Raw genomic sequence first — 25,717 nt, 5'->3', positions numbered from 1 at the left:
GTCCTTCTCCCCTGGGAATGGGAACGTCTGGTGGTGGGTTTTGTTAAGCTGTTTTGGAGTTGGATCCCAATGGTTCATCCCTGCTTCTCCCCCCAATAAATCAGGTACCATCCAAAGGTATCTTCCCCCCCTGTCCCTCTGTCCATCTCTCCTGACCCTGCCCTTGCTCTGGAAGCTTTGGTCAGCTGTCCATTTTCCCCCTGACCCTGCCCTATGTTATAGAGAAATACCTGTCAGTCCAGCCTGGGGTCAATCACCTTTCTGCTTCGCGCTCTCTATCCCCCAGTTGAAAGGTGGGCACACAGGCTTGGTTCGATCTCTTTTTCGTCCCCCCTCTCTTCGGGAATAAAGATCTCTGAGAAACCATATGGAAAAGAGCTTTCTCTGGTCCTTGCTCTGAAACCTGGACACTCCAACACCTGTTGCCGTAGAACAACAGCCTTGTTCTGCACCATTACCTGAGACAGCAAGCAGATTCAGGAATGGCCCCTGGCGCTGCCAGCAATCAGAGCTAACTGGGGATCTACCGGCCCAGGGTTAGGAACCCGTACCCACAAGAAAAATTGGATCCACTGCTCCCGCTGCTTCCCCTGCTTTGGGACAAATCCAGCAAGTTCCAGGCAGAGTTTGAGTGCAGGGCCCCGGAGCTCAGCACAGCCCAGCCCGGGGGTCCCACAGTGCGTGGCCATGGAGGGTGTCAGGGCAGTCCGGGGAGATCCAGGGAGGTCTGAGGAGGGGACCCAGGTGAATTCCCTAATATTCCCCCTGTCCCCCTGTCCCCTCACACTCCCTCTGTCACTTTCACTTCCCCATCTCCCAAACTGCACCACCGGGATCTGCCCGCCTCTCTCAGCCCCAGCCCTGGCTTTCAAGTGACCTGGGGACCCCCCGCAGAATGGGGGGTCCCTCCTGTGTCCCCCGGGTGTTGGGTGGGGGGATGTGAGGGCTGGGCGCACTCAGGACAGCCCCGTCCTAACAGCCAGAGGCTCTTTACTGTTCCAGGGGAGACGTTCATATCCCATCCCAAGGTCACTCTGATCCTGGCTCTGCTCGTGATCCTGGTCCTGGCTTTGGTGCCGGCCTTGGCTGTGCTGTCAGGTAAGGGAGGGGCAGCTGCCTCAGCCCAGCCCCTGGGGGCACAGCAGGGTCCCTGTTGCCTGTGGAGGGGAATCCTGGACCTTCTCCTCTTCCCTCTGCAGGGGGAAGACAAGGAAATACTCCAGTTGTTCCTGACACTCCGCGGCTGCTGGCCTGTCCTGCTGGGTGGGTTGGGTACAATGGGATGTGCCACTTCCTCTCGAAGGATGAGTGCACCTGGGATCAGGGTCAGGCTCAGTGCTCTGAGCTCGGGGCCTCCCTGGCCGTGCTCAGGGATGAGGAAATGGTGAGTGAGGGGCTGGGAGGGTGTGGGGTGGCCGAGGGGAGCCTGGGGGCTCCTGGGCTGGGGGTGCAGCTCCCACTGCTGGCTCCTCTCCACTTCCCAGCGGTTCCTGTTCTGCCTCAGCGGGAACGTCACTTGCTGGCTTGGGCTTCGCAGACGGGGACAGCAGCTTCACTGGGAGGACGGCAGCAGCTTCAACTCCTGGTGAGTCCCAGGGAGCCGAGCAGGACCTGGGGGGCATGTCGGGGCATGTGCGGATGGACAGGGGATGGGGCAGGAAGTGTCCTTTTGTGTGCCAGCATTGTCTCTGCTCCTCCTTGCAGGGTTCCTGTCCTGGGTGATGCAGAGTGTGTATACCTGGCTGAGAATCATTTTGAGAGTGTGACCTGCTCAAATCCAATGCCCTATCTGTGCAGCAGACCCCAAACTCGCCTGTGACAGGGGATGGACAAAGCACCTTCTCTGTGCTGGGCAGTCACAGCTTTGCCCCTTTTCCAAACCCTGGGATGTCCTTCCTCAGGCGCAGTGTCTGCCTTGCACTGTCCCTCAGGGTCACCTCAGTGCCTGATCTCATCAACATCTCACCCTGTTTGGTCTCAGGGTCACCTCAGTGCCTGGTCTCCAGGAGATGAACCTGCAGGAATAGGACGTGATGTGGAAGCTGACGTGTGGCTGCCTGTGCTGGGGCTGGGGGTTTCTTTCTCCTTCTGCAGCCACTCCAGGACTCATCCTGTTTCTCTTGCACTACACATTTATACACTAAGCCTGTATATATATGTAGGTATAACACTCTGGAAACAGATTTCAAATGCATTCTTCTAACACTGTATTTATACACTAAGCTTTTATATCTCTATAGGTATAACACTGTGAAAACAGACCACAAACAAGTGCTTCCATGTGGATGTGACCTTGGTTGGGGCAAGGTGCCAATAATGCCAATGTGTGATTTAACCCCACAGGTACCATTACCTTAAGGGTTGGACTCGATCCTTGTGGGTCCCTTCCAATTCAGAGCCTTTTGTGGAATGACCCTGCATGTCCTCCATCAGTATTTAGGGTGCCACTGTTGCTGCTGTTTCTGTATTCTTTATAATTTTGGGGTTTTTACTGAATGCTTGCGAAGTGCCCCCGGTGTCCCTCGTGTTCCCCCAGCGCCGGCAGCCCCGTCCCTTCCCTGCTCCCCCTCCCACGTCCCGTCCCGGCTGGCGGAGCCTTGGAGCTGCCGTGGGGGCCGTGGGGCTGCCCCGGGGGCTGCGCCCTGAGCCGGGGCCCCTTCCCAGCGCTCCCAGTCTGCCCATCCAGCCCGGAGCAGCCGGCGAGGGCTTCAGCTGGGACGGCAGGGGGGCGATGCTGAGGGGTGGGACCCACCTCGCTTGGGTTTGCTTTGCTCTTCCCAGCCTCAGGAAAAAAGATTTTTGGAAGTTTCTGCCAGAAGTCTCTCCCCTCCTCCACTCAGCCCAAGGGCCTGGGGGGTTTTCCCTTTTATTTGGCGAAATCAAAGCCATGCACGTCATGCTCATAATTAGGGCCAGGAGAACTCACGGCTTTCCTCGGAGCCGGTGCCGGGGAACACGCGGGGCTGGGAAAGGCGGGCCGGGAGGTGCGGAGAAGTTTGTTTGTGTTTCCAGCTCAATCCCGACTCGGGCCCGGGCCCGTCGCAGCGCTGTTCCTCATCTGCGGCTTTCCCCTCACACAGCCCGGGGGCGGGGCCTGAGAGCGCGGGGCGGGGGTGGGCCGTGTGCAGAGCCCGCCCCTGGCTCGCTACTATTGGCGAATTGTGCCGTCACTCCAGAATCTCGCGCGCTGATTGGGCCGAGCGGGGCCAAGCCCGGCCCTGGGGCCGCCCCCCGGGCGGGCGTGGCTCGGCAGAGGCGCCATTGGCGGAGCGTGTGTGCGGGCCCGGGAGCGGCGGCAGCGGCCGGAGCCCGGTGAGGCGGCGGCGGAGCTCGGAGGCGGCCCCAGCGCGGGTGGGAGCCGCGCTCGGTTCTGCCGGGGCTCGGGGCCGGCTGCGGGCGGAGGGGGCGGCAGGGGGCTCTGGCGGGTTCCTTGTGCCGTGTCGGCGCCGTGTTCCCCGTGGCCTGAGGGCGCTGCGGGAGCGGCTGCCCGCGGTCTCCTTCCCGCCGCTGCCTCGGCAGGAGCCGGTGCCGGAGCAGCGCTGCCTCGTCCCGCTTCCTGCGGGTAGGACGGAGGTGGCCGCCCTGTCCCCGGGGCTGTGCAGGAAAATTCCCGTGGCCAGAGGTTTGTGTCCCCAGAGGAGACCGAGGAGTCGTGTAAAAGTGACTTTATTCCCGAACAAAGGGAGAGGCCGTGCGGCGTTTGCCGTGGGGTCTCTCCAGTTGTTGTCGTACTCGACCTCCTTTTTATCCTGATTTTCCCTTCTGCATCTCCCTGTCCCTTTGCCCAGTGGCGAAGGTCCTTGGAAAGTTCCGACTTCCCGATCCGCCGCCTGCATGTCCTCGTTAATATGCCCCCCCTTTTGTATAACATCCGATATTCATGGCTCTGTTCAGTCTTTTTTCTTCTTTTTGATGTTCAGGAATTTTGCAGGACCTTGGCTGAGCAGCAGTCCATGTCAATGAGTAACGTTTTCTGAAACTGATGGTTTTTCTCATTCCTTCCTTTCTCCAAGTCCCTGTCCCTATGTCCAAGCAGATTCACTGATTCACTCTGTTTTTTCTTGCTGGGTCCTCTTTGACTTTGGGATTATTGTCAGTGCCCTCATTCCCTGTCCTTTTGTAGCCGTGTGTGGATCAGGAGGCCTGGCTGCCACCTGCATCCCCTTGCTCAGCTGCTGAATGAGCTGCCCTCAGCGAGGTGTCCTGCACGGTCCAAAGATGAGAGTTGCTGGAGCACAACAGAGGAGAAGGAGCATTCGTTTAACCCATGGTGTGCCAGGGAACCACGAAACCGTGTCCCATTCCCATCCTTTCCACGTTTGGACCGGCACATGAGCTGCTTTCTTATTTCCTTTGTTATCTGTTTCACCACTTTTCTGTTGTCATCTATTTGTCAACAGCATCTTGAGTCATTTAATTTTCCACACTGTCCTCCTCCTTCTGCTAATAGATAATCTGATCCCATCCCACTGTGAAATGTTGCATTCTTCGTTTGAGTGGATTGGTGGGCCCGAGTGAGGAGCTGGATCTGTCTGGTTGGTTATTGTTTTGTGGACATCTTGTAATCTAATTCTGCCATTGAAATGATCAGTGGGTTCTCTGGCCCCTGATCTGAATTGGTTCGGGTTCCCTGGGGCTGGTCCATGGTGTTGCAGGATTTGTTCTGATGGCTGTTCATCTTTTCCCATTTTTGGGTGCTCCCTCCAGCCAGGGCTGCATCAATTGATCTCTTTTCTCTAATTAAATCATTGAATACTTGGATTCCCAAGTGATTTCTCTGAACTTGTGGTAGCACAAACACCCCAGTGGTCTAATGCTCCCTGTGTGACACAGACAGTGAGAGCACATGTTGGAGTGGGGAGAGGGATGATTCCCCCCCACTTCTTTTAGTGAAGTTTTCACAACATTCTCCATTTGCTGTTTCCCTTTGCAGCTGAAGCAATTTGTGTTGCAGAGTCAGTTCTCCTCACTGTGGGCTCTGCCTTTGGCTGTGCCAATTCCATCCGTGCCAGCAGGCAGAGCTTGGGGTGAGGGACAGAGGGAATGAGCCCAATTCCTCCCCCCGGGCAAGTAGAGCCTGGTGCATTGTCCACACTTTTCCCCAGCAGTGTTAATTTGCATTTCTAAAGCTCCTCTCCTGGCTGCCTGGAAGGAAGCTTCTCTTGCAGAGCAGCCATTGAATGACTCTCATGTGGTTCCCTACAATCTACTTTTGTTTTAACTGTGACTTTAACTGTTTAATTCTTTTCACTGTTTACTGTTAAAGGGTTGCTTTTAAAGCTCTTCTGGTTTTGTAAAATGCAACCTAACGGTGAACATCGAAAAACCCATACCAAAATTTCGCCATCACTAAGTGCCTTCCAGAAACATACACAAAAACATTCCGAAGCCATCAAGTTTTTTCTGCTTCTTCTCCTAGGACTAAAAATTGTTTCTCACACCCCTGGTCCAAACATTACTGACAATTTAAAAGTAGGATTATTATGAGAGATTATTCTGATGGTGTAATTGTTTCACTGAAACTGCGAGAAAAACAGTAATTCTCCAATAATACATTTAGTGTTAGAGAGTCAAGGCATTACTTGATTTTGGCCAGGATGTGCAACAGAAACCATTTCATCTACATGTAGCCTGGGTGTGCAGCGAAAATCATTCCATGACACGTGAGTTTTACTGGATTTTCCCTAAACTTTCTACAGTCTGACCCACAGATCCAGCAGAGGATCTGTGGGCAGGCACAGGGGCTTCCCCCGCTGTGGAGCCCTGGCTGCTGCTTCGGTGCCTTCAGTGCAGGGTCAGTCGTGGCCTGTTTAACATCCACAGACAATTCCAATTCCTTTTGGGAGTCTGGGAGAGCCATGGCTGGGGCATCCATCATTTTCGTTTTTTCATTTTCTCATGTTTTGTTCTCTTTCTCATGTCCATACCATAACATTGAGGCTGTCTGGGGTTAAAATGTCACACAGTGTTCTGGGTAAAACAGAGAGTCCTCAATCCAGTCCTCCAATTCCCTATTAATCCTCAGAATTGTTGCAGCTCCTTTTTATCCTGGGTAAAGTTACTTCTGAGATTCCCTTGACCTTCTGTTGGTCAATTCACTACAAACTTTCAGTCAAATAATGCCCCAAATATTTAACTTCTTTCTCCACCTTTTGCGCTTTTTCTTTCAAATACTCCAAAATGCTTTTTAGCCTGAAAATGGAGCCATTCCACAGTAGCTTCTTCTACCATTTCGTGTCCTCCTGACTGGAGCAAGTCATCCTCATCCTGCATTATCCCTGTCCCTGGGGGTGAGGTAAATTCTTTTGAAATTTTCTGCAAAGCTTGCCCGAATAAGGCTGGTGCTTCTGTGCATCCCTGCAGAAGGACCGTCCATGTCTTTCCCATTTTCCCTTCTCCCTCTTGTTCACACTCAAAGGCCAAATCCTGTTCAGCATCCTGTGTCAGTGGGCATCCCCCAAAGCATCTTTGACATCAAATCCTGAATGGCAGCAGTGTGAGGAGGGAACCTGGTTCCAGGTGGTGTAAGGATCTGAGACTGTGGGGTGCCTGGGTTTGATCATCTCATTTCTTCTTGTTAGGTCCTGCACCATTCTGTGGATTCCATCTGATTTCTTGGTTGGCAGCATAGGAGGAGCATTATGGGGAGAGATGCCTGGCTCCCAAAACCCTGCCTTGAACAGGGGCTGGATAACAGGCTGTACGCTCTTCCTTCACTCCTTTGGAACAGGGGATTGCTTTTAGACACCACTTGTCCTGGTTGCTGCAGAGTCATTTGGAGAGGCTGGGTATCTGATTTTCCCTTTTTCCCTGGGGCTGCCCACACTTGTGGGTTCACTTCAGCACAGGCCTTGCCAGACATTTGACACAAAGGTGCCACAGAATTGGCCTCTGTATCACCTTCTACAGCATTAATTTGCATTCCCAGTTTAGCCATCAAATGCCTTCCCAGTAAATTACAATCACAATTAGGAGCAAATAACAATTCCTGCATTTCAAACCCATCCCCCACATCTGCCAATAGTAGTTGGATAAAACACTGCTGCTCATCTTTCCCACTTGTCCCCTGAATAATCAAAGACATTTCTGGGATTTTCCCCCCTTAGGTCTAAGATCCAGAGTGGATGGAGAGGCCCCTGTGTGTATGAGGAAAGGCCTCGTGTGGATGCAGCCCCAGCCTGAATGTTGTCAAGGGCTGCAGTGTGGTGGGTCCCTGGTGGAATGGGAGCTCTGGCAGCCCCAGGAATCCATGTCCATGCAGGGGTGGACTTGCTCCTGCTGAGGGTGCTGCCGTGTGTGCCTGCAGTGTCCTTGTGGCCTGCAGATGGAACCCTGCTTCCTCTCCAGGGGCTGTTTGGGTGGGCTCTCCCCCGCCGAGGAGGGCAATGCCTGTGCCAGGTGCTTGTGGCCGAGCCCGTCCCCTCGGTGCTGGGGCCCCCTTGGGCGCTGGGGTTCATCCCTCGGGGGCTGTAGAAACTCTGCCATGGCCTTTGCCTCCAGCTTGGCCTTTTCCTCCTCCCTTCTTGCCTTCACCTGCTGTGCCTTTGTGCCCAAGTGCTCCAGGGGCTTCTTGTGCCGCTCCTGCAGCCCCCCTGAGTGCCTGTGGGTGCTCCTCCTCTGACAGCTGCTGAGCTTTCTGCAGAGTCATTCCTTTCTCCAGCGACCCAAACAAAATCCTTAAAGGAGAGTATCGATCCTTCCCTGAGTAATCCACATTTCCCAGCTGTTCCTTCCTTCCTGCTGAGCCCCGGCTGCCCCACAGCTCCCCACAGGCCCCCAGCCCCTGCTCCCGGTGCCGCACCTCTGCGCCCGCTGCTGCCGCCCCCCAGCACGGAGAAACTCCCTGGGATCCTGACCTCCTTGTTTTCCTCTCCTGGAAACTGGGGATACAAAGGATCTGCAGCAGCTGGCAAATTTAGAGGATAAGATCCTGCTGAAAAACTTTCCAGTCCTCAGTATTTCTCTCTTCCTCCTCATTTTCACTGTCCTTTTTTTTTACCACACGGATTCCTCCTTCTGCTTCTTGCCTCTTAAAGAATATTCCTGCACCCTCCTCTTCACCCTAACCCTTCCCAGCACACCAACACCATCCATGCCCTCTTGTCTAAATCCCTTCTGGACCTCCCTTGTACCCCTCTGGGTGTCCATGTCCTTAATTCCCTCTGGGAGAATGTGCAGACTGCTTCAACATATTCCCAAGGGACCCTTCAGAGATATTTTGGGATCGCCATCCCTTTTGCCAGGACGCCTTCCTGGCTTTCCCTTTTCCACCCTCCATGGGTGCCCTGCCTTGTTCACTCCCTGAATATCCCAGTGTCCTCACTGATGAGATTTTCAGTGCTCTCTCCCTGCCGACTCTTCACAGACTCCCCTGATCTCTCACTGCGGATCTGTCTTCTGATCATACTCTCCTTAACATTCACCCCACTTCTGTATAGGTAACGATAGTCACAGCTTGGTTAGTTCTTTGTTCTTCTTGTCGAAGTTGATGAATTTAGCAGGACCTTGGCTGAGCAGCAGTCTGTGTGGTCAGTTAATAACATTTTCTGGAAGTGATGGCTTCTTCTGTCCCTTCCTAATGTCCAAGTGCCTGGCCCTATCCCCAAGCAGATTCGCAGCATCTGTTTGTAAAGACACTTTCCTCTTCTCCCTTTCATGGGGGTTCCGCGTTTGCGGGACATCCCCCCTGGAGCAGGGTGTCCCCCGTTGCTGCAGCCCCACCCCTCGGGCAGGCTCAGCCAGTGGGAGCGTGCGGCGCTGATGACTCACCAGTTGCCAGGCAGACCCGCAGGTCCCAGCCTTGCCCCCCTGGATGCCACGTGCGCCCCGCCCTCGGCGGGGTGCTGTGGGTTTGGGGGGAAGAGGGAGCCGGCAGTGGGTGCTGGGCCTGGGGGCAGGAGAAGGGAAGGAGCAGCAGGGCTGAAGAACAAAATGTTCAAAGGATACACGGTGGAGGAGAAGGTGGGATTGTGCAGGAGAAAGAGGAATAGTAGGAGGAAGAGGAGTGTGAGGAGGAGTAGGGACACAGGAGGAGGAGGAGCAGGCAGAGGAGGCTCCTTAAGGTTCCATCCCTTTCTGTATCTGCAACCCCCTGCCAGCCCCAGCAGCGTTGCCCCCTCCAGAGGCAGCAGGTGACTGGAGAGGGAGATCCACGTTTTTCATGGGGATTAATCTTGGTGTTTCTGTGCTATGATGGGCTAAATGTTGGTCCTTTGATTTTTTGTAAGAGGCTGCATCTTTTTTTTATAGAAGATGTTTTGGCTGAGTTTTGATCTTTTTTGGGGGAATTTTTGATCTCGGTCATTATGTTTGTGCTGAATCTTAGGGTTCTGGAGGTTCTTACGGACAGAAGGTGGCAATGATTTCTTGAAATGAACTTAGGCAAGGAGGAACCCCCATCCTGACGCGCTCTCCTCTTGTTTTCTCCCCAAACCAGGATTTGTCATTCCCAAGGAGTGGCCGGATGGAGGAGGAGGAAAATCCCCAGAGATCCCGCAGGAGGAGGGGCTGCAAACCCAGCCCAGGGAGCTGCGAGGAGGAAAGACCCACCCTGTGCCAGGAGGGCGGCCGGAGATCCAGCCGGAGCTCAGAGCTGGTGGAGAAGCCTCATGGAGGGGAGAAGCCCCACAAGTGCCTGGAATGTGGGAAGGGTTTCAGCTACAGCTCTGCCCTGATCCGGCACCAGGTGATCCACACTGGGGAACGGCCCTACGAGTGTGGGGAATGTGGGAAGAGCTTCAACCACAGCTCCAGCCTGATCCAGCACAAGAGAATCCACACCGGGGAACGGACCTTTAAGTGTGGGGAGTGTGGGAACAGCTTCAGCTACAGATCCAGCCTGGTGGTACACTAGAGGATTCACGGTGGGGAAAAGCCCTACGAGTGTGGGGAATGTGGGAAGAGCTTCATCCGGAAGTACAGTCTGATTGAACACCAGGTGATCCACAGTGGGGAACGGCCCTGTGAGTGTGGGGAATGTGGGATGGGCTTCAGCCAGAAGGGCAGTCTTATGCAACACCAGAGGATCCACACTGGGGAACGGCCCTATGAATGTGTGGAATGTGGGAAGAGCTTCAGGTACAGCTCCGGCCTGAGGAAACACCAGAGGATCCACACAGGGGAAAAGCCCTACGAGTGTGGGGAATGTGGGAAGAGCTTCATCCAGAGATTCCAGCTGAAGGAACACCAGATGATCCATACTGGGGAAAAGCCCTACAAGTGTGGGGAATGTGGGAAGAGCTTCAGAGACTGCTCCATTCTTGTTCAGCACAGGGTGGTGCACACTGGGGAAAGGCCCTACATCTGCTCGGAATGTGGGAAGAGCTTTGCATGGAGCTCCCACCTGAGAACGCACCAGCGCATCCACAGCTGGGAGAGGCCCTACGAGTGTCTCCAGTGTGGGAAGAGGTTTGCAAGGAGCTCCACTCTCCTCTTACATCAGCAGATTCACACGGATGAGAGGCCATTCCGCTGCCCCGACTGCGGGACGGGCTTCAACCGCAACTCACACCTCACTGTCCACCGGCACATCCACACCGGGGAGAGGCCCTACGAGTGTCCTGAGTGCGGGAAGAGCTTCGTGTGCTGCTCCAGCTCCATCCCCCATGGAAGGATCGGCGTTGGATGATCCCCAGTGACCCGCGTTGGACAGAGCCCTGGTGATCCGTGGTCCTGGTGATCTGTGTTGGGAAGAGATGTGGCTGAGGGGGCTCCACATCTTCCTATCTCCCTGTGGGCACCTGGATGAACACAGGAGCAGGAACATCCATCGGGACATAGACCGACACTGGGAATTCCTCGGGGAGAGCGGATTTGTTGACTTTCAACCCCAGAAAATCTTTTGTGCTCAGTCCTATCTTCTGGGGGCATCAAGGAATGCTGGATGGTCTTGGAGGTAATTTCCAGTGTCAGGATTCCATGATTTTGCTTTCCTGTTGCCCATGGGTGTTTTCCACAGACAAATGGTGATGAACTGGGGCAAAGACCATGACTGTGGAGGCAGTGGGGTGGAAATCCCTCCAAAAAAGGTTCTTCCCTCCCACCCAAGCATGTGGATCCTCAGCTGGCACGGACAGGAAAATCCTTTTCTTTTGGCCTTGATTTGCTTTTCATTTCTCTTCATGCCTTTTAAATGTCCAACACTGGGGTAAAAATAAAGACGTTGAACTAAGACCTGGGTGGGGACATAAGACATGGGGAGTGACTTTGGGACACATGGACATGGAGGGTGACGTGGCCATTCATGGGGACATGAGGGGACACGGGCACAGATGGAGACGTGGGGGACAATGACAAGGATGGAGACACAGTGGGGAGGCAGCCATGGGTGAGGACATGGCCAGTGGCATGTGGGGACATGGCCATGGCCGGTGCCATGGGGGGAACTTGCAGGGGCTGTGGGGGATGCTGGGTTTGAGGGAGTTGAGGGTTCCTGGGAGGGCCTTGGGGCTTGCTGAGGGCTTTGGGGACCCCAGGCCCAGCGGCTCCGGCTGCGTTGGGAGACCCTGGCGGAGGTTCTGGGGCAGCTGCTCAAGGACCTCCTGACCTGGACCCCCAGCCGGGCATTGGGCTCCTGGAAAGGAATGAACGTCCTTGTCCCCAGGAGGGAAATCCCAGCACTCCCAGGGTGTCGTGGGCAGCTGAGAGGCCACAACAGGGAGGGGAAAGCCAGACAGAGCTGTCCCCCCTAACAACTGCACCCCAAAAATCCCAAACTCAGGGATTCCTCCCAGAAAAAAAGCTGCCAGGAGCTGCCTGAATTCAGGGAAAGGGGGGATGGGACCCCCAGACTGAGCAGGAAGGGCCTGGAACCCCTAGAACCAAGCATGGGGAGATGGTGGTGGGGGATTGGGGGGCAGTGGGGAAGAGGTGGAAGAGTGGGGGAAATGGGGGGCCTGGGACCCCAAAAGAGTGGGGGAGGGGTTGGGACCAACAGATTGCTTTGGGAGGGGTCCTACTCTGTCAAGCTGTTCGTGGGTATAGGGTCTTAAATGGCCAAGAACATTTTCTGGTTATTACGAGTTGTTTATTATATAAATGCATCGATCCAAAAAGCAGGAGTCCTAAGTATGTAGTCTTACTAAAAGTTGCAATACTTAAAGTCCCAGTGGGGCGTAGAAGCAGGTTAACAGACAGTTCCAACCTCGGGGGCAATAACTTACTAACAAGGAATCCCAGCCACGGGGGGAAGGCAGATTGACAAGGGCTCCCAGCCAGAAGGAAAAGGCAGATTCCTGGCCCAGAGTCCCATTTCGAGCAGCGCTCTCTGCAGCAGTGGCCGCAGCAGCAAAGGCTTCAGCTGTAACAGCGGCAGCAGCAGCAGCAGCTGCACCCCCCAAGTGGTGATACCTGACAAAGTCCTGGCCACGGCCCCCTGGCCACGGCTCCCTGACAGAGCCCCGTTGTCTCTTGTTGTAGATGGCAGGAGGATGGATCCGTCACTGAAGAATCGATGAGTCGATGCCATTGCCCCCGAAACAGGATTTTTATCCATGAACCATAAATGCATATTCATATCCTTATCTATAGGTTTTCCAATTAAATAAGAACACAATTCTAAAACATTCTTTCTACACCAATCTAAACTTAATTTTGAAAGTATTTAAAACTGGGAAGGATGGTATCAATCCTTACACAAAGGCATATAGCATATCTATTAACATAAAAGATTCTATCATATAACGTATCTATTAACGTAAAAGGTTCTATCTCACTCATGTAAAAATTGTACCTTTTCTGTCTAGTTCTGTGAGCGATGTTTTTGTTATGTGTAAAGCCAAATCACCAGGCCTTAGGGCTCTGGGCTCCGTGCTAGTGATGCACGCCCTCAGTCACCGGTGTCCCACTGGCTCCAGGGGGCACAGCCGTGCTGCGCCGGGAGTGGGGAACTGCCCTGGCATTAGCCTTGCCACGGGCAGAACCTTAGAGCCACCAGCTCTAGGACCCTGTGCCAGACGGCATTGAGGACCAGGTAAAGGAGGAGACGGAGGCTCTCGGTCTGAGGTTCCAGCAGGGTAGGTTTATTGCTGAAGGGTTCAGGAGCTGAGGAGAGCTGCCAGCAGGAGTGAACACGGTTTTTAAACAGGGGTGGAACAGTGGGTGGACACAACAGCATGACCAATCAGAATTCAATAGGGGAGGAGTGCAGGGAGGGACTTTCAAAGCCCACAACCAATGGGGTGGTAGAGGGGGTGGATACAATTTGAACTGACTAATAGGGCTTCGAGGATTAGGGGAATTGCAGGGAGGGGGCACGGCAAGGGGTTGGGACAACCAGGGCTTGACAGAGAGGGTTCTGGAGGAGGGGGTAGGATTAACTTGCTAGATAGAAAAAGGGAGGGAACGACCTTAGGGCTGAACCAGCTCCGGGAAGAATGGTGGGGAACTCAGGTACAAACCACTGGGAGAAACATGCACCACAACATGCTAGCCAGCAAATTCTTAAGGCACTTAGAGTCTGTTTACTTAAAACTAAAGTCTAAACTACATATTTATGTGGTTTAATATATTTTAATTTCTCTAAAGGCTTTAATTCAATCCCTGTATCTTTCTCCCGCCCTGGAGAACCCGGGGGGGGGGGGGGGTGCACTTCGACATCTCCTTGTTGATTCATGTAGACTCCCTTAATAGCTTTAATTTTTTGTTGAGTGCATTGGAGCAAACAAGGCATCATGATTCGCTTAAATGTGCAATCCCATTTTTAGAAATCTTTTCATCCATGATGTCAAATTCCCTCCATCAAACAGCCTATCTAACCAAGTCCCATTGATAAAAACAGGGCAGGAGACCTTTCCTCTTTTTTAACACCCTTATTGGAATCAGCTCGGGGTGGGGGCCCGACGGGTCGCGCGCACACCGCCGCTGCTCCCAGAAGCGACTCGGAGGAGGAGGTGTGCAGCTCTTCCCACTGGAGTGCAATGCAAGCAGAGCCGGGACTTCTGTCCTCGCGGGAACACCCGGAGTCGCTGTTGGCTCGAAAGTCCAGGGGTGTCTCTCTGGGTCAGTCTCATGCTGGTCATGGCGGGGAGGGCAAAGCTGGGGGATGATGCCCCTCTTTCCCAACTGCAACATGTGCTCTTTGGTTTTCCATTTCAAGCATTGGCTCGTTGTCTGTCAGGGTTTTCTGTCAGGATGGTGTTGTGCCGGTGGCTGATTTGCATTCACGTCCTGTCACCATCCTGGGGAGCAGCAGGGCCTGACCATGACTGGATGGAAAGGGAAACACTTACAGGGGGTTACCGGGGACATTGAACTGCCAACACAGAACACTGAACTGACAACCTGGAACACAGCAACATGGAATACTGAACCACAACTTCTGTCATTTCTGGGGTAGGGCTTATTTATCTCACCATCATTAACTCCAATTTTTGATACACCTTCCTTAAGTTGTTGTATGCTTTTGCGGATAGATTCTGAGTGATCAGACAAATTCATACAACACATTCCCTCAAAACCTTCACATCCATGTCCCTGTGCTGATAAAAGAAAAATTGCAGCCCTTTTTTACAAAATTGTGTGCATGTTACTTAATGCAAGAGAAGTAAAATTGAAATCCTTACTCAGCCAACGCCCCAATTTACATCGGGTGTTAGCAGAGTAAGTTTTCCAATGCTACGTGGTCCACCTACAATATTTGCTGGGATAGCAGGCTAAGTTCTGTCATCACAAATAAAAATATTTGTCATGGCAATTGATAGGAAATGTTACTGATTGCAGACTGCACTAAAGCAGTATGATTACATCAAAAGCTCTGATTTTTATATATATCATATAGGGAGAAATATCTTTAACCAAAGCTTGATTTTTTTCCTGTGTAATTAAATTTGGCACAAAAGGTCATTTTCACGGAACCAAAGATTTCTAATTTTTGAGGTTCAAGAGATGCCTTGGGAAGGTGAGGAACCCACCAATCCCACTCATCTACTGGGGTCCAAGATCCTATATAGCTGTTTCTATATATATATACCTTGCATGGCTTCATCAATTTCTTTTGGAATTGGCCAGTTGTCCACTGGTATACCAACTAAACTGGTGGAAAATGGTTTTTCTGGGGTTGTGTAAGACAAACATAGTATCTAAACCTTAAGCATTAGCTAAAGCTACCCAAACATTTGTTCTAGGTTGACTAATGGGTAAATCTGTGCTACTAAAAGCAAGCAAAGCAAAAGAGCAAAAGCATACAATTGATCCCCATGCTGACCAACAGAAGGTTCTACATTACTACTGATTCCCACACTAAATCCCAAAGTTCACAGCCTCCAATGGCTGAAGCACACGACAGCAGGTGCAAGCTGGAGTCTCTGCACAGTTCACGTCTGTGTGCTCTCTTCTTTGCCTGCAGAGTGGTCAGTGTTTTTCTGTGCTTGATATGTCCTTCACATTCTTTGTTGGAATAATTCACCTGGGTTCTAAATCTGCAGAAATGGAAGCAAGCCCCTTTGCCCCAAGTTAATAGAGAAAGTGGACCTTCAATTTGTCCTGTTTCTGGATTTCTGAGCTAAAGGATTTTCTTTTGATTTTCCCTGTGTACCAATGTACAATTGGACTTAAAGATATATCCACTGACAGATGGATATTTTGTATTTCTCAAAAAATGAGTATTTGATAAGATTTGTTTACTATAATCACAAGCTCTTCAATTGTCATGAGTTGACTGCTCCTGTAGATACAGGGGGTTGCACCAGCTGATAGACTGCACATGTATTTATGTTTGCTTTAATTTGGTACCTGGAAATACAAACATTGCATAAGTGCATAGGTACTCTGAAAAAATGTATGACTCTTAAGAACTGATAGCAATCAGGAAAAATTCAGGTATAACAATTAAGAATATTTCAGATGAAAAGCGTAATTAATGGTTGTTAACGATAACACGTGTGAAATCGGATAATTATTAATTACTAAAATATTGCACTATCATCTCAGAGTCTGCAAACAGCTTATAGAATCTTTTTCCAGTGAGGACCAGGACACCCTTTCCCTGGCAAGGTGCTCAAGTGCACTCCAAAAATCGGTCCAGCTGTCTTACTTATAAGGTCAAATTTCCAAGTGAAAGTGACTTGAATTTATTTTTGATGCAAAAAACATCGCATCTTGTTGGCAGAACATCCATCCAGACAAAGTGAAGGGTCTGGCCAGGACTCAAGCTCTAAACTGGAGTGATGTCCCTTAATACATTTTTTAAAACAAGGCTCTTAACAATCGACGTTATAAAATGCTTAAACAGTTAAAAAATAAAAGGAAGGATCTTGAAGTTCACATGTCTTTTGGATAATTAGAAAAAGGATATTCAAGCATATTAAAAAAATCAGCTGTAAGTTAGGAAAATTAACAAATTTACATTATATAATTAATACATAAACACTAATCATCTTAGGAAGTTGAAATAACACCTTTCTAAACTATCATATACTTATGACCTACAAAAAACCCCACTAAAACAGCTTACGACGTGGATTTGTGAAATTGTACCAAGCAATAAAACCTTTCATGAAACCAAGGATGTGGTAAACTGCATCTTCTTCCATCCCCAAACAGGTGTTTACCAATATTTCATCACAGCTGTTTCGGTCAAAGTGTCTTCTCTCTAAAAATAATTAAACTTTGCAAATAAGATGAGCATATTTTAACAGAGCTTCAGGTAATTCTAAAATCAAACAGTGCTTAATATGAATAAATTTTGACAGAGTTTTAAATTATATGAAAGAATTTTTGAATTATATGAGCTAATAAAAGTTACATGTAATAAAACCTTAAATTAATAGGATATAGACTTAATATCATCTAAATCCTATAAAAATTAAACTTGTCGAAACTTAAAAATAACCTGAATTTAACAGGGCCCAAACTTAACAGAACTTAAAACAACGTAATTTAACTGACCAATACTTAGCCTATACTTAAACCAAACCACACAGAAATTAATCTTGACAGAATATTAAAATATAACTTAACTCAGACATAAATATACTAAGTGACTCCAAGTAAAATTTCACTCTACTCCCCATTGCGATAAGTTTCTGTACAATGAAGGGGCGAATAGCTGCTTCAGGTCCTTTAACTGTAATCGTGCATCTACTTTGTAGACATCCGGTGACTCCCCCAGTTTCTGTAGGAGGATCTAAAGGTGTCACCAAAGTCCAGCCCCTTGGCCAGCACAGATGAGAAATCACTGCGACCTGCGCTCCTGAATCCAGGAGACCTGTAACTCTGATTGTTTTGTTAATATAGATCAGACTACAAGTTAGGTATTGTTCTGTTTGGTAGTGGCTACTTTCCCTACGACCGGACTGAAGGAGCCTGGAAGGGATGCTAGACAGAGGTTTGGAGTGGCACTGCTTGGCATGGTGTCTTTTCTTTTTACATCTTGGACAGCAGAAAGGTGGGTTTGAGTTTTGTGCTGGCTCTGCAAAACTTTGATATGTGTCCAGGCTTCCCACATCGGAAACACAGTCTCTTGTCATTCTGTGATGTCTTGTTGTTTTGCTGAAGTGCTGAGCTGAGAACTTCAAGGGCTTTTACTGATTTTTCACCCCTTGCTTCTGCTTGAGGTGTTACCTTTAGAGCAGCAATAGTTTTTGTAATATATGGTGAAATTTCTTTTTCTCTACAAACCTAGATCATTTGATGTATAGAAGGCTGTGGATCATGCAAGGCTCTAATTATTTGTTTACTTTCTTCACTAGTATTAACAAAGGCAAAATTTTGAAGCAGATAAAGACATGCCAGGTCATCCTTGCATTGTCTCTCTATTGCATCTATCAGGCAATCTACGAATGTAAGAAATGGCTCTGATGTTCCTTGCTTTATTTCTGTATAAGTCCTTTCAGGGATTCCCACCAGCTGAGTCAACAGCAGAGCTTTGCAAACAGCATTTTCAATGTATTCATGATTCGGTGGTTTCCACCTTGATTGACACCCCCTCTGGCATCCGTAACTGGCAAAGCTAAAAGCGATCCTTCAGCCAAATTAAAGTCCTTGTCTTTGATTGCTTGGCGTCTGACTGCTGCCCAGTCTGTTAGAGACAGATGCTGAGTCCTTCTCGGAGGGTGCCTTGACTCAGGCAGAGCTGGGCAGTGTACCTGGTCAGGGGACAGTAAGTCTCTTTCCCAGTTTGAGTCTGCTATATCTGTGATAGATGAATCCGAATCATTGTCCGAAACAATATCACTGGTGCCTCCCCTCTGATCCATAACAGCCCTCTGGTGTCTTCCATCAATGCCTTGTCCTGGTGTCCCGTCATGTTCCCTCCTCATCCCCCTCCTTGTTGACACGTTATTGTTGTGGTCCATGTCCAGTGCTGGGGTTGGGAGGGTGGGAGCAGCCCAAGGGGTGTGAGGAGACACTTTGGGTGACGTGGAGGGCGATGACAGCTGCAGGCACAGTCAGCCGGATGGCATGGTGTCGGCAGGATGGCGTGGTGTCGGCAGCATGGCGTGGTGTCGGCAGCATGGCGTGGTGTCGGCAGCATGGCGTGGTGTCGGCAGCATGGCGTGGTGTCGGCAGCATGGCGTGGTGTCGGCAGCATGGCGTGGTGTCGGCAGCATGGCGTGGTGTCGGCAGCATGGCGTGGTTCAGCGCTGGGGTGACGTGAATCGGATGTGCTGGGCCCCTTCCACGTTCAGGGGGATTCATGTGGCGCGACAACGGCGGCACTGACGCTGCTGGAGATGTTTTTGGCTCCGAGGCACGGTACGGGCTGGGTGGTGGGTCAGGGCGCGCAGCAACTTCCGCACGGTCCCTTGTGTGCTGAGCATGGGCGGTGGCTTCCAGGGGTGTCCCCATTAACAGTGGATTTTATCCATAAACCATAAACGCATATTCATATCCTTATCTATAGGTTTTCCAATTAACTAAGAACACAAATCTAAAACATTCTTTTACACCAGTCTAAACCTAATTTTGAAAGTACATAAAACTACAAAAAACTGCAAAGGATGGTATCAATCCTTACACAAAAACCTACGCATATAGCATCTCTATTAATGTAAAAGGTTCTATCTCATTCACGTAAAAATTGTACCTGTTCTATCTAGTACTGTGAGCGATGTTTTTGTTATGTCTAAAGCCAAGTCACCAGGCCTTAGGGCTCTGGGCTACCTAGCAAATTCTTAAGGCACTTAGAGTCTGTTTACTTACAACTAAAGTCTAAACTTCTACTTCATATTTACATGGCTTAATATATTTTAATTTCTCTAAAGACTTTAATTCAACCCCTGTATCCTTCTGTCCCCCTGGGGAACCCAGTGGGGCATGCACTACATCTCCTCTCTAATCCCCAGGATGGAGCCGGGGTAGGTCGGGCTGGGGCAGCTCTGGGCTCTTGGCCCGGCCTGGGCGCCCCCCCCCTCAAATTTCCCTGGTGGCTTAGAGGGGTCCCTGCACTTTTTGGGGATCGCTGGGTGCCGTGCTGGGGTTCAGGTGTCTCCCAAGGAGTCTGAGAGTGGGGTGACATAGGGGGGACACATGGGGCTCCCCATTCTCGATCCATCCCAGGACGGTTCTGCCTCCATCGCCAATCATGGTCCACCCACAGGGTGCCCCCAGGTCCCTCCCCACTGCCCCCCCATAACTGGGACTGGGTCTAACTGGGAAGCTTTACTGGGAACACTGGGAGCAGCCAGGCAGGGACAGAGTGACAGCGGGGCTGGGGGGACACACGACCCCCCAAAAATCATCATGGGGACAGAGTGGGGGGTCCCGGCCGGGCCCGAGGCCATGGGGAGGGGCTGCGGCCGCCAGCGGCTCAGGAGCTCTGTGGGCAGAGAAAAGGGGGTGACACCGGGCTGGGGGCCCCGGGGGGAGCACACACGCTCCGGCCATGGGGGGCCACCAGCCCCGGGACCCCCCCTCACCTTCTTGCGCAGGTAGAAGCCCAGCCCCAGCGCCAGGAACACCGAGCCCAACATGAAGCCCCCGATCCCCGTCAGCACCTTGCTGCGGGCGGCGTCCAGCGGCATCTCTGGGGGGGCCGTGGGGCTCAGCACCCCCCAAAACCTCTCACAGAAACCCCGAGTCCCTCCAAGTTCCCTCCTGCTTTCCCCCAGCCCACCCAGGAGCCCCTGAAACCTCCTCCCAATCCCTTCCCGGCCTCCCCACCACCCACCAAAGCCCCTCCTGTCCCTCTCGGCATCCCACAACCCCCTCCCACTTGCCTCCCAGGACCTCCAAACCCTCTCCCAGTCCCTTCCCAGCCCCTCCAGGACTCTCCCACACCCCTCCCAGTCTCTTCCCAGCACAACCAACCTCAGCCCGAGCCCCTCTTTCCCATCACCCAGCTCCTCCCAGCCCCTCCAGCCTCACTCCGATCCCTCCCAGTTCCACCCAGCACCCCCAGACTCCCTCCCGGCGCCCACCAGCACCCCCACAACCCCATCCCATCCTCCCCAGCATCCTCCAAACTCCTGCCCAGCCCTTCCACAGCCCCCCAGCCCCTTTCCCACTTCCCACCGGCCTCTCCCCAGCTCCCTCCCAGTCACTCCCAGCACATCCCAGTGCCTCTGCCAGCCCGGCCAGTGGCTCCCCCGTAGCCCAGTGCCGGCTCAGGGGCTGCTCCAGGCTGACGTGCTCCACCTGGCACGTGTAGGTGAGCCCGCGCCGGGGCGGCGTTTCCAGCAGCACCAGCAGCTGGTGGGTCCAGTCCCCCTTGGGGACCACGTCGGTGGCCACCACGTGTCCCGACAGCTCCTGCTGGCCCTGGAACCACCTCACCTGGATGTGGGCGGGGTAGAAATCCATCACGGAGCACAGCAGGCCTCTGGGGCCGGCCTGGGAGCTGAAGGGCAGCAGCGAGATGAAAACGCTGGGGGGCACTGGGAGAGAGCGGGGACACACTGGGATCAGCTGGGGGGAACTGGGAGAGAGAGGGGAGGGGCGGTGTGGGCTTGGGATGGACTGGGAAGGACTGGGAGGGACTGGGAATGAAGTGCGCGGCGCTGGGAAGCCGAGTCCAGCGCGGGGCACTCGGTCCTGAGAGTCTGCCTGGCAACTGGAGTGTCATCAGAGAGACGCGCTCTCATTGGCTGAGAGGCGTCATCTCCACGCGGGGCCGGGATGAACGCGCGGGGGAACACTGGGATGGACTGGGATGGACTGGGAGACCACGGGTTTCGCTGGGATGGACAGGAGTCCCCGGGGACGGTCCTAAGGAGGGCTGACGCCTCTGGGGTGATTCGCAGGGAGGTTTTGAGGAACTCCAGGGTCATTGCCAGGGCAGGGCCCCGGGCGACACGCTCTGCCCTACGCTCACCTTTGCGCTCCACGCTGAACGGGGCACAAATCATGTAGTTCTGCCGGCAGCAACTGTCCCCAAAACCCCGTATGTATTTCATCCATTTCGGGTCGCAGTTTCACTGCCGGGCACACTTCTCCCCCCAGGGCGTGTAGCCCACGAAGCGCCCCACGTCGCTGTCGAATATCGTGTTCTGCTCCCGGTTGTAGATGTGACGAACCTCACTTTCTCCGTGCCGTTAATGAAGTGACACTCGGCCTTATGCACCTCCTGGAACACCGCTGAGTGTGCAGGACACAGGTCAGGGGGTGCCCCCCCAGCACCCCCAGAGCTCCGGGGGCCACCCCGGATCCCCACTCCGCACCCCTGTGCCCCACGGCCGCCATGGGACCCTCCTGCCCGCGCTGCCGCTTCCTCTTTCCCACCCTTCCCCCACTTCCCCTTTCACACCCTCTCCCTTCCCCTCCCACCTCTAGCCACGCCGCAAATCTATTTTGGGGTCCCGTTCCGCTTATTTGCGCTTTTCCCGCCTTTCCCAACATTTTAAACACAATCCCCCCAATTTCCAGCCCTCTCCCGCTCAGTTTTCGTGTCCCACCCTCCCCTTTTCCCCTTTTTCCCACCCTCTCCCATCCCTCCCTCACCTTCCCCCGACCCTCAGCCCATGACGCTCTTCCTTTCGGGGGTCCCCTACTCCTCCTCCCCCGGCTCCATTCCGGGCTCCCCCCTTTGCCCCCTTCTCCCCCCCTGCCCCACCGCCTCCCGCCCCCCGCTCACCCGACAGCCCCGCGCCCGCAGCCGGGGGCGCTCCCAGCACCACCAGTGCCACCAGTCGGGCCCCAGCTGCCGCCACTCGCCCCATGGCCAGCGCCGGCCAGGGGCCGCCAGCCCCAAAGCAGCCGCGCTGCCCGGGGAGCACCGGCCCGGACACAGCGCGGGCTCAGCAGCAGCAAAGCCGCGCGCTCTGATTGGCCGAGAGCACTTTTGGGAGCCGATTTTCCCCAGGCTCTACCCGGCCAGTGATGAGGCCCAAAAACACCAACTCGCGCTCTCATTGGCTGCAGCGCGCCCCGCCCGTGTTGGGATTGGCTGAGCGGGTTCCGGGCCGCCGCAGCCCCGCCCCGGGGTTTTTTGGGTGGTTTTGGGGGTTTTTGGGCACGGCGGAACCCCGGGCTGCGGGGCAGGTGGGAGCTCAGGTGTGGCCAGAAATGTGTCGGCAGGTGCGGCGCGGGATGTGGGCGGTGCCCGTGGCCAGGGCTGAGGCCGGCCCGGTGCCGGGCACCCACCAAAGCCGCTCTGTCCCTGCCCCCGCAGCCGCGCGGGGCACAGCAAATGGCACCCCGCATCACCGAGGGCCCTGACACCGCCCGTGTCACAAAGGGCCACACCCGGCCCCCAACAGCAGAGGGACAGACTGGAAGCGCCCGGAGCAGCCCCGGCCTTGTGGCCTTGTAGCCCGTGCCGTGCCCAGAGCCCCGGGAGGCTTTGGCCACGGTGCCCCCGACAGCCCCAGCCCCGCCCCGCAGAGCCCTGGGGCTGCAGCCCGGGCTGACCCTGCGGACCCCAGAGATGCCGCCGGACGCTGCCCACAGCAAGGTGCTGACGGGGATCGGGGCCTTCGGGTTGGGCTTGGTCTTCCCGGCACTGGGGCTGGGCTTCTACCTGTGCAAGAAGGTGAGGGGGGCTCCTTGGGGTCGTGTCCACCCTCCCCCGCAGCGTGTGTGCTCCCCCCGGGGCCCCCAGCCCGGTGTCACCCCCTTTTCTCTGCCCACAGAGCTCCTGAGCTGCCGGCGGCCGCTGCCCCTCCCCGTGGCCTCGGGCCCGGCCGGGCCCCCCTGCTCCGTCCCCGCACTGATTTGGGGGGATCATGTGTCTCTCCAAGCCCTGCTGTCACTCTAGTCCCCACCCAGACGATCTCAGTGCTCCCAATAAAGCTTCCCAGTTCGCCCCAGTCCCAGGGAGCAGCTGGAGCAGCTGCCCCAGAACCTCCACCAGGGTCTCCCAGCGCAGCCGGAGCCGCTGGGCCTGGGGTCCCCAAAGCCCTCAGCAAGCCCCAAGGCCCTCCCAGGAACCCTCAACTCCCTCAAACCCAGCATCCCCCACAGCCCCTGCAAGTTCCCCCCATGGCACCGGCCGTGGCCACGTCCCCACATGTCACTGGCCATGTCCCACCATGTCCTCACCCACGACTGTCTCCCCACCATGTTTCCATCCCTGTCATTGTCCCCCACGTCCTTATCTGTTCCCGTGTTCCCCCTGTGTCCCCATGAATGGCCACGTCCCACTCAAATGTCCATGTGCGCCCATGCCACTCTCCATGTCTCTGTCCCACCATGTCTATGTCCCCCCCCATCATCCCAACCATGTCTTAGTTCAACATCTTTATTTTTACCCCAGCGTTGGATATTTTAAATGGATGAAGAGAAATGAAAAGCAAATCAAGGCCAAAAGAAAAGGATTTCCCTGTCCATGCTGGCTGAGGATCCACATTCTTGGGTGGGAGGGAAGAACCTTTTATGGAGGGGTTCCCACCCCACTGCCTCCAAAATCTTGGTCTTGGCCCCAGATCATCACCATGTGGCTGCACAAGATGCCCTCGGGCAATAGGAAATCAAAATCGTGTGGAATCCCTGAGGTTGGAAAAGATCTCGAAGACCATCCAGTATTCCTTGATGCCACCAAAAGATAGGACTGAACAAAAAAAAATTTTCTGGGGTTGAAAGTCAACAAATCCACTCTCCCCAAGGAATTGCCAATGTCAGTCTGCGTCACAAGGGATGTTTCTGCCCCGGTGTTCATCCAGGTGCCCACGGGGAGACAGGAAGATGTGGATCCCCCACAGCCAGGTGTCTTCCCAACATGGATCACCAGGACCACGGATCACCAGGGCTCTGCCCAACGGGGGTCACTGGGGATCATCCAATGCCGATCCTCCCATGGGGGATGGAGCTGGAGCAGCGCACGAAGCTCTTCCCGCACTCGGGGCACTCGCAGGGCTTCCCTTAGTGCTGCCTCCGTTGGTGTCTGGTCAAGATAGAGCTACTGGAGAAGCTCTTCCCACACTCAGGACACTCGTAGGGCCTCTCCCCAGTGTGGATGCGCCGGTGGACAGTGAGGGTGGAGTTTTGCTTGAAACCCTTCCCGCAGTCAGGGCAGCGGAAGGGCCTCTCCTCCGTGTGAATGTGCTGATGTTTGAGGAGATTGGAGCTCCTTGCAAACCTCTTCCCACACTCAGGACACTCGTAGGGCCTCTCCCCGGTGTGGATGCGCTGGTGTTTTCTCAGGTCGGAGCACAATCCAAAGCTCTTCCCACATTCCAAGCAGGTGTAGGGCCCTTCCCCCGTGTGGATCACTCGGTGCCGGACGAGACTGGAGCTGTCTCTGAAGCTCCTCCCACATTCTCCACACACGTATGGTTTTTCCCCACTGTGGATCATCTGGTGTTTCCACAGGGTAGAGCTGTCTCTGAAGCTGTTCCCACATTCCCCACACTCGTAGGGTTTTTCCCCAGTGTGGATCATCTGGTGTTTCCACAGGGCAGAGCTGTTCCTGTAGCTGTTCCCACACTCCCCACACTTGTAGGGTTTTTCCCCAGTGTGGATCCTCTCATGTCTCCTCAGGCTACTGCTGTGCCTGAAGCTCTTCCCACATTCCCCACACTCATAGGGCCGTTCCCCACTGTGGATCCTCTGGTGTCGGATCAGGCGGGAGCTGTAGCTGAAACCCTTCCCACATTCCAGGCACCTGTGGGGCTTCTCCCCTCCATGAGGCTTCTCCACCAGTTCTGAGCTCCGGCTGGATCTCCGGCCGCCCTCCTGGCACAGGGCGGGTCTTTCCTCCTCGCAGCTCCCTGGGCTGGGTTTGCAGCCCCTCCTCCTGCGGGATCTCCGGGGCTTTTCCTCCTTCTCCATCTGGGCACTCCTTGGGAATGACAAATCCTGGTTTAGGGAGAAAACAAGAGGAGAGCACCTTAGGCTGGGGGTTCCTCCTTGCCCAAGTTATTCTCAAAAAGTCAGCGGCCACCTTGTGTCTGTGAAAACCTCCAAAACACCAAGATTCAGCCTAGAACTCCTCCAAACATCGACACAGATCAAAAACTCCCCACACATCGAGACTCAGACAAAAACTTTTCTACAACATAAAGATTCAGCCCCTCGCAAAACCTCCCCCCTCCCACCTCCCCAAATTCCCCTCGCGGGGGCGCTGCGGCCGAGGGCGGGGCGCACGTGGGGTCCAGGGGGGCACCGCTGGGACCTGCGGGTCTGCCTGGCAACTGGTGAGTCATCAGCGCCGCGCGCTCCCATTGGCTGAGCCTGCCCGAGGGGTGGGGCTGCAGCAACGGGGGACACCCTGCTCCAGGGGGGATGTCCCGCAAACGGGGAACCCCCATGAAAGGGAGAAGAGGAAAGTGTCTTTACAAACAGATGCTGCGAATCTGCTTGGGGATAGGGCCAGGCACTCGGACATATGGAAGGGACAGAAGAA

At 53.9% G+C, this 25,717-nt stretch overlaps 1 protein-coding gene and 2 pseudogenes across 1 annotated transcript; 1 reads left to right on the top strand and 2 right to left on the bottom strand.

Moving 5' to 3' along the window:
• Nucleotides 1-3,615: 3,615 nt before the first annotated feature.
• LOC136303324 (zinc finger protein 135-like) lies at nucleotides 3,616-11,170 on the top strand (annotated as a pseudogene).
• A 1,828-nt stretch (nucleotides 11,171-12,998) lies between these two features.
• LOC136303372 (class II histocompatibility antigen, B-L beta chain-like) lies at nucleotides 12,999-22,925 on the bottom strand (annotated as a pseudogene).
• Nucleotides 22,926-23,598: 673 nt separating this feature from the next.
• On the bottom strand, nucleotides 23,599-25,495 carry LOC136303350 (zinc finger protein 502-like). The gene has a single exon (XM_066207042.1). It carries the CDS (start codon nucleotides 25,141-25,143, stop codon nucleotides 24,235-24,237), a length of 909 nt encoding a protein of 302 aa, XP_066063139.1. The 5' UTR covers nucleotides 25,144-25,495; the 3' UTR covers nucleotides 23,599-24,234.
• Nucleotides 25,496-25,717: the final 222 nt, after the last annotated feature.

The sequence above is a fragment of the Chamaea fasciata genome, unplaced genomic scaffold, assembly GCF_029207755.1.
Source record: "Chamaea fasciata isolate MVZ Bird 193981 ecotype frontalis unplaced genomic scaffold, bChaFas1.0.hap1 SCAF_32, whole genome shotgun sequence".
NCBI classification, from domain to species: domain Eukaryota; kingdom Metazoa; phylum Chordata; class Aves; order Passeriformes; family Sylviidae; genus Chamaea; species Chamaea fasciata.
The sequence above is the reverse complement of the archived record's forward strand: the minus strand, read 5'-3'. Positions and strand labels throughout refer to the sequence as shown.

What these genes read in the sequence shown, in the direction of transcription:
- LOC136303350 (XM_066207042.1), bottom strand. Translation starts at nt 25,143, where the DNA reads ATGGAGAAGGAGGAAAAGCCCCGGAGATCCCGCAGGAGGAGGGGCTGC.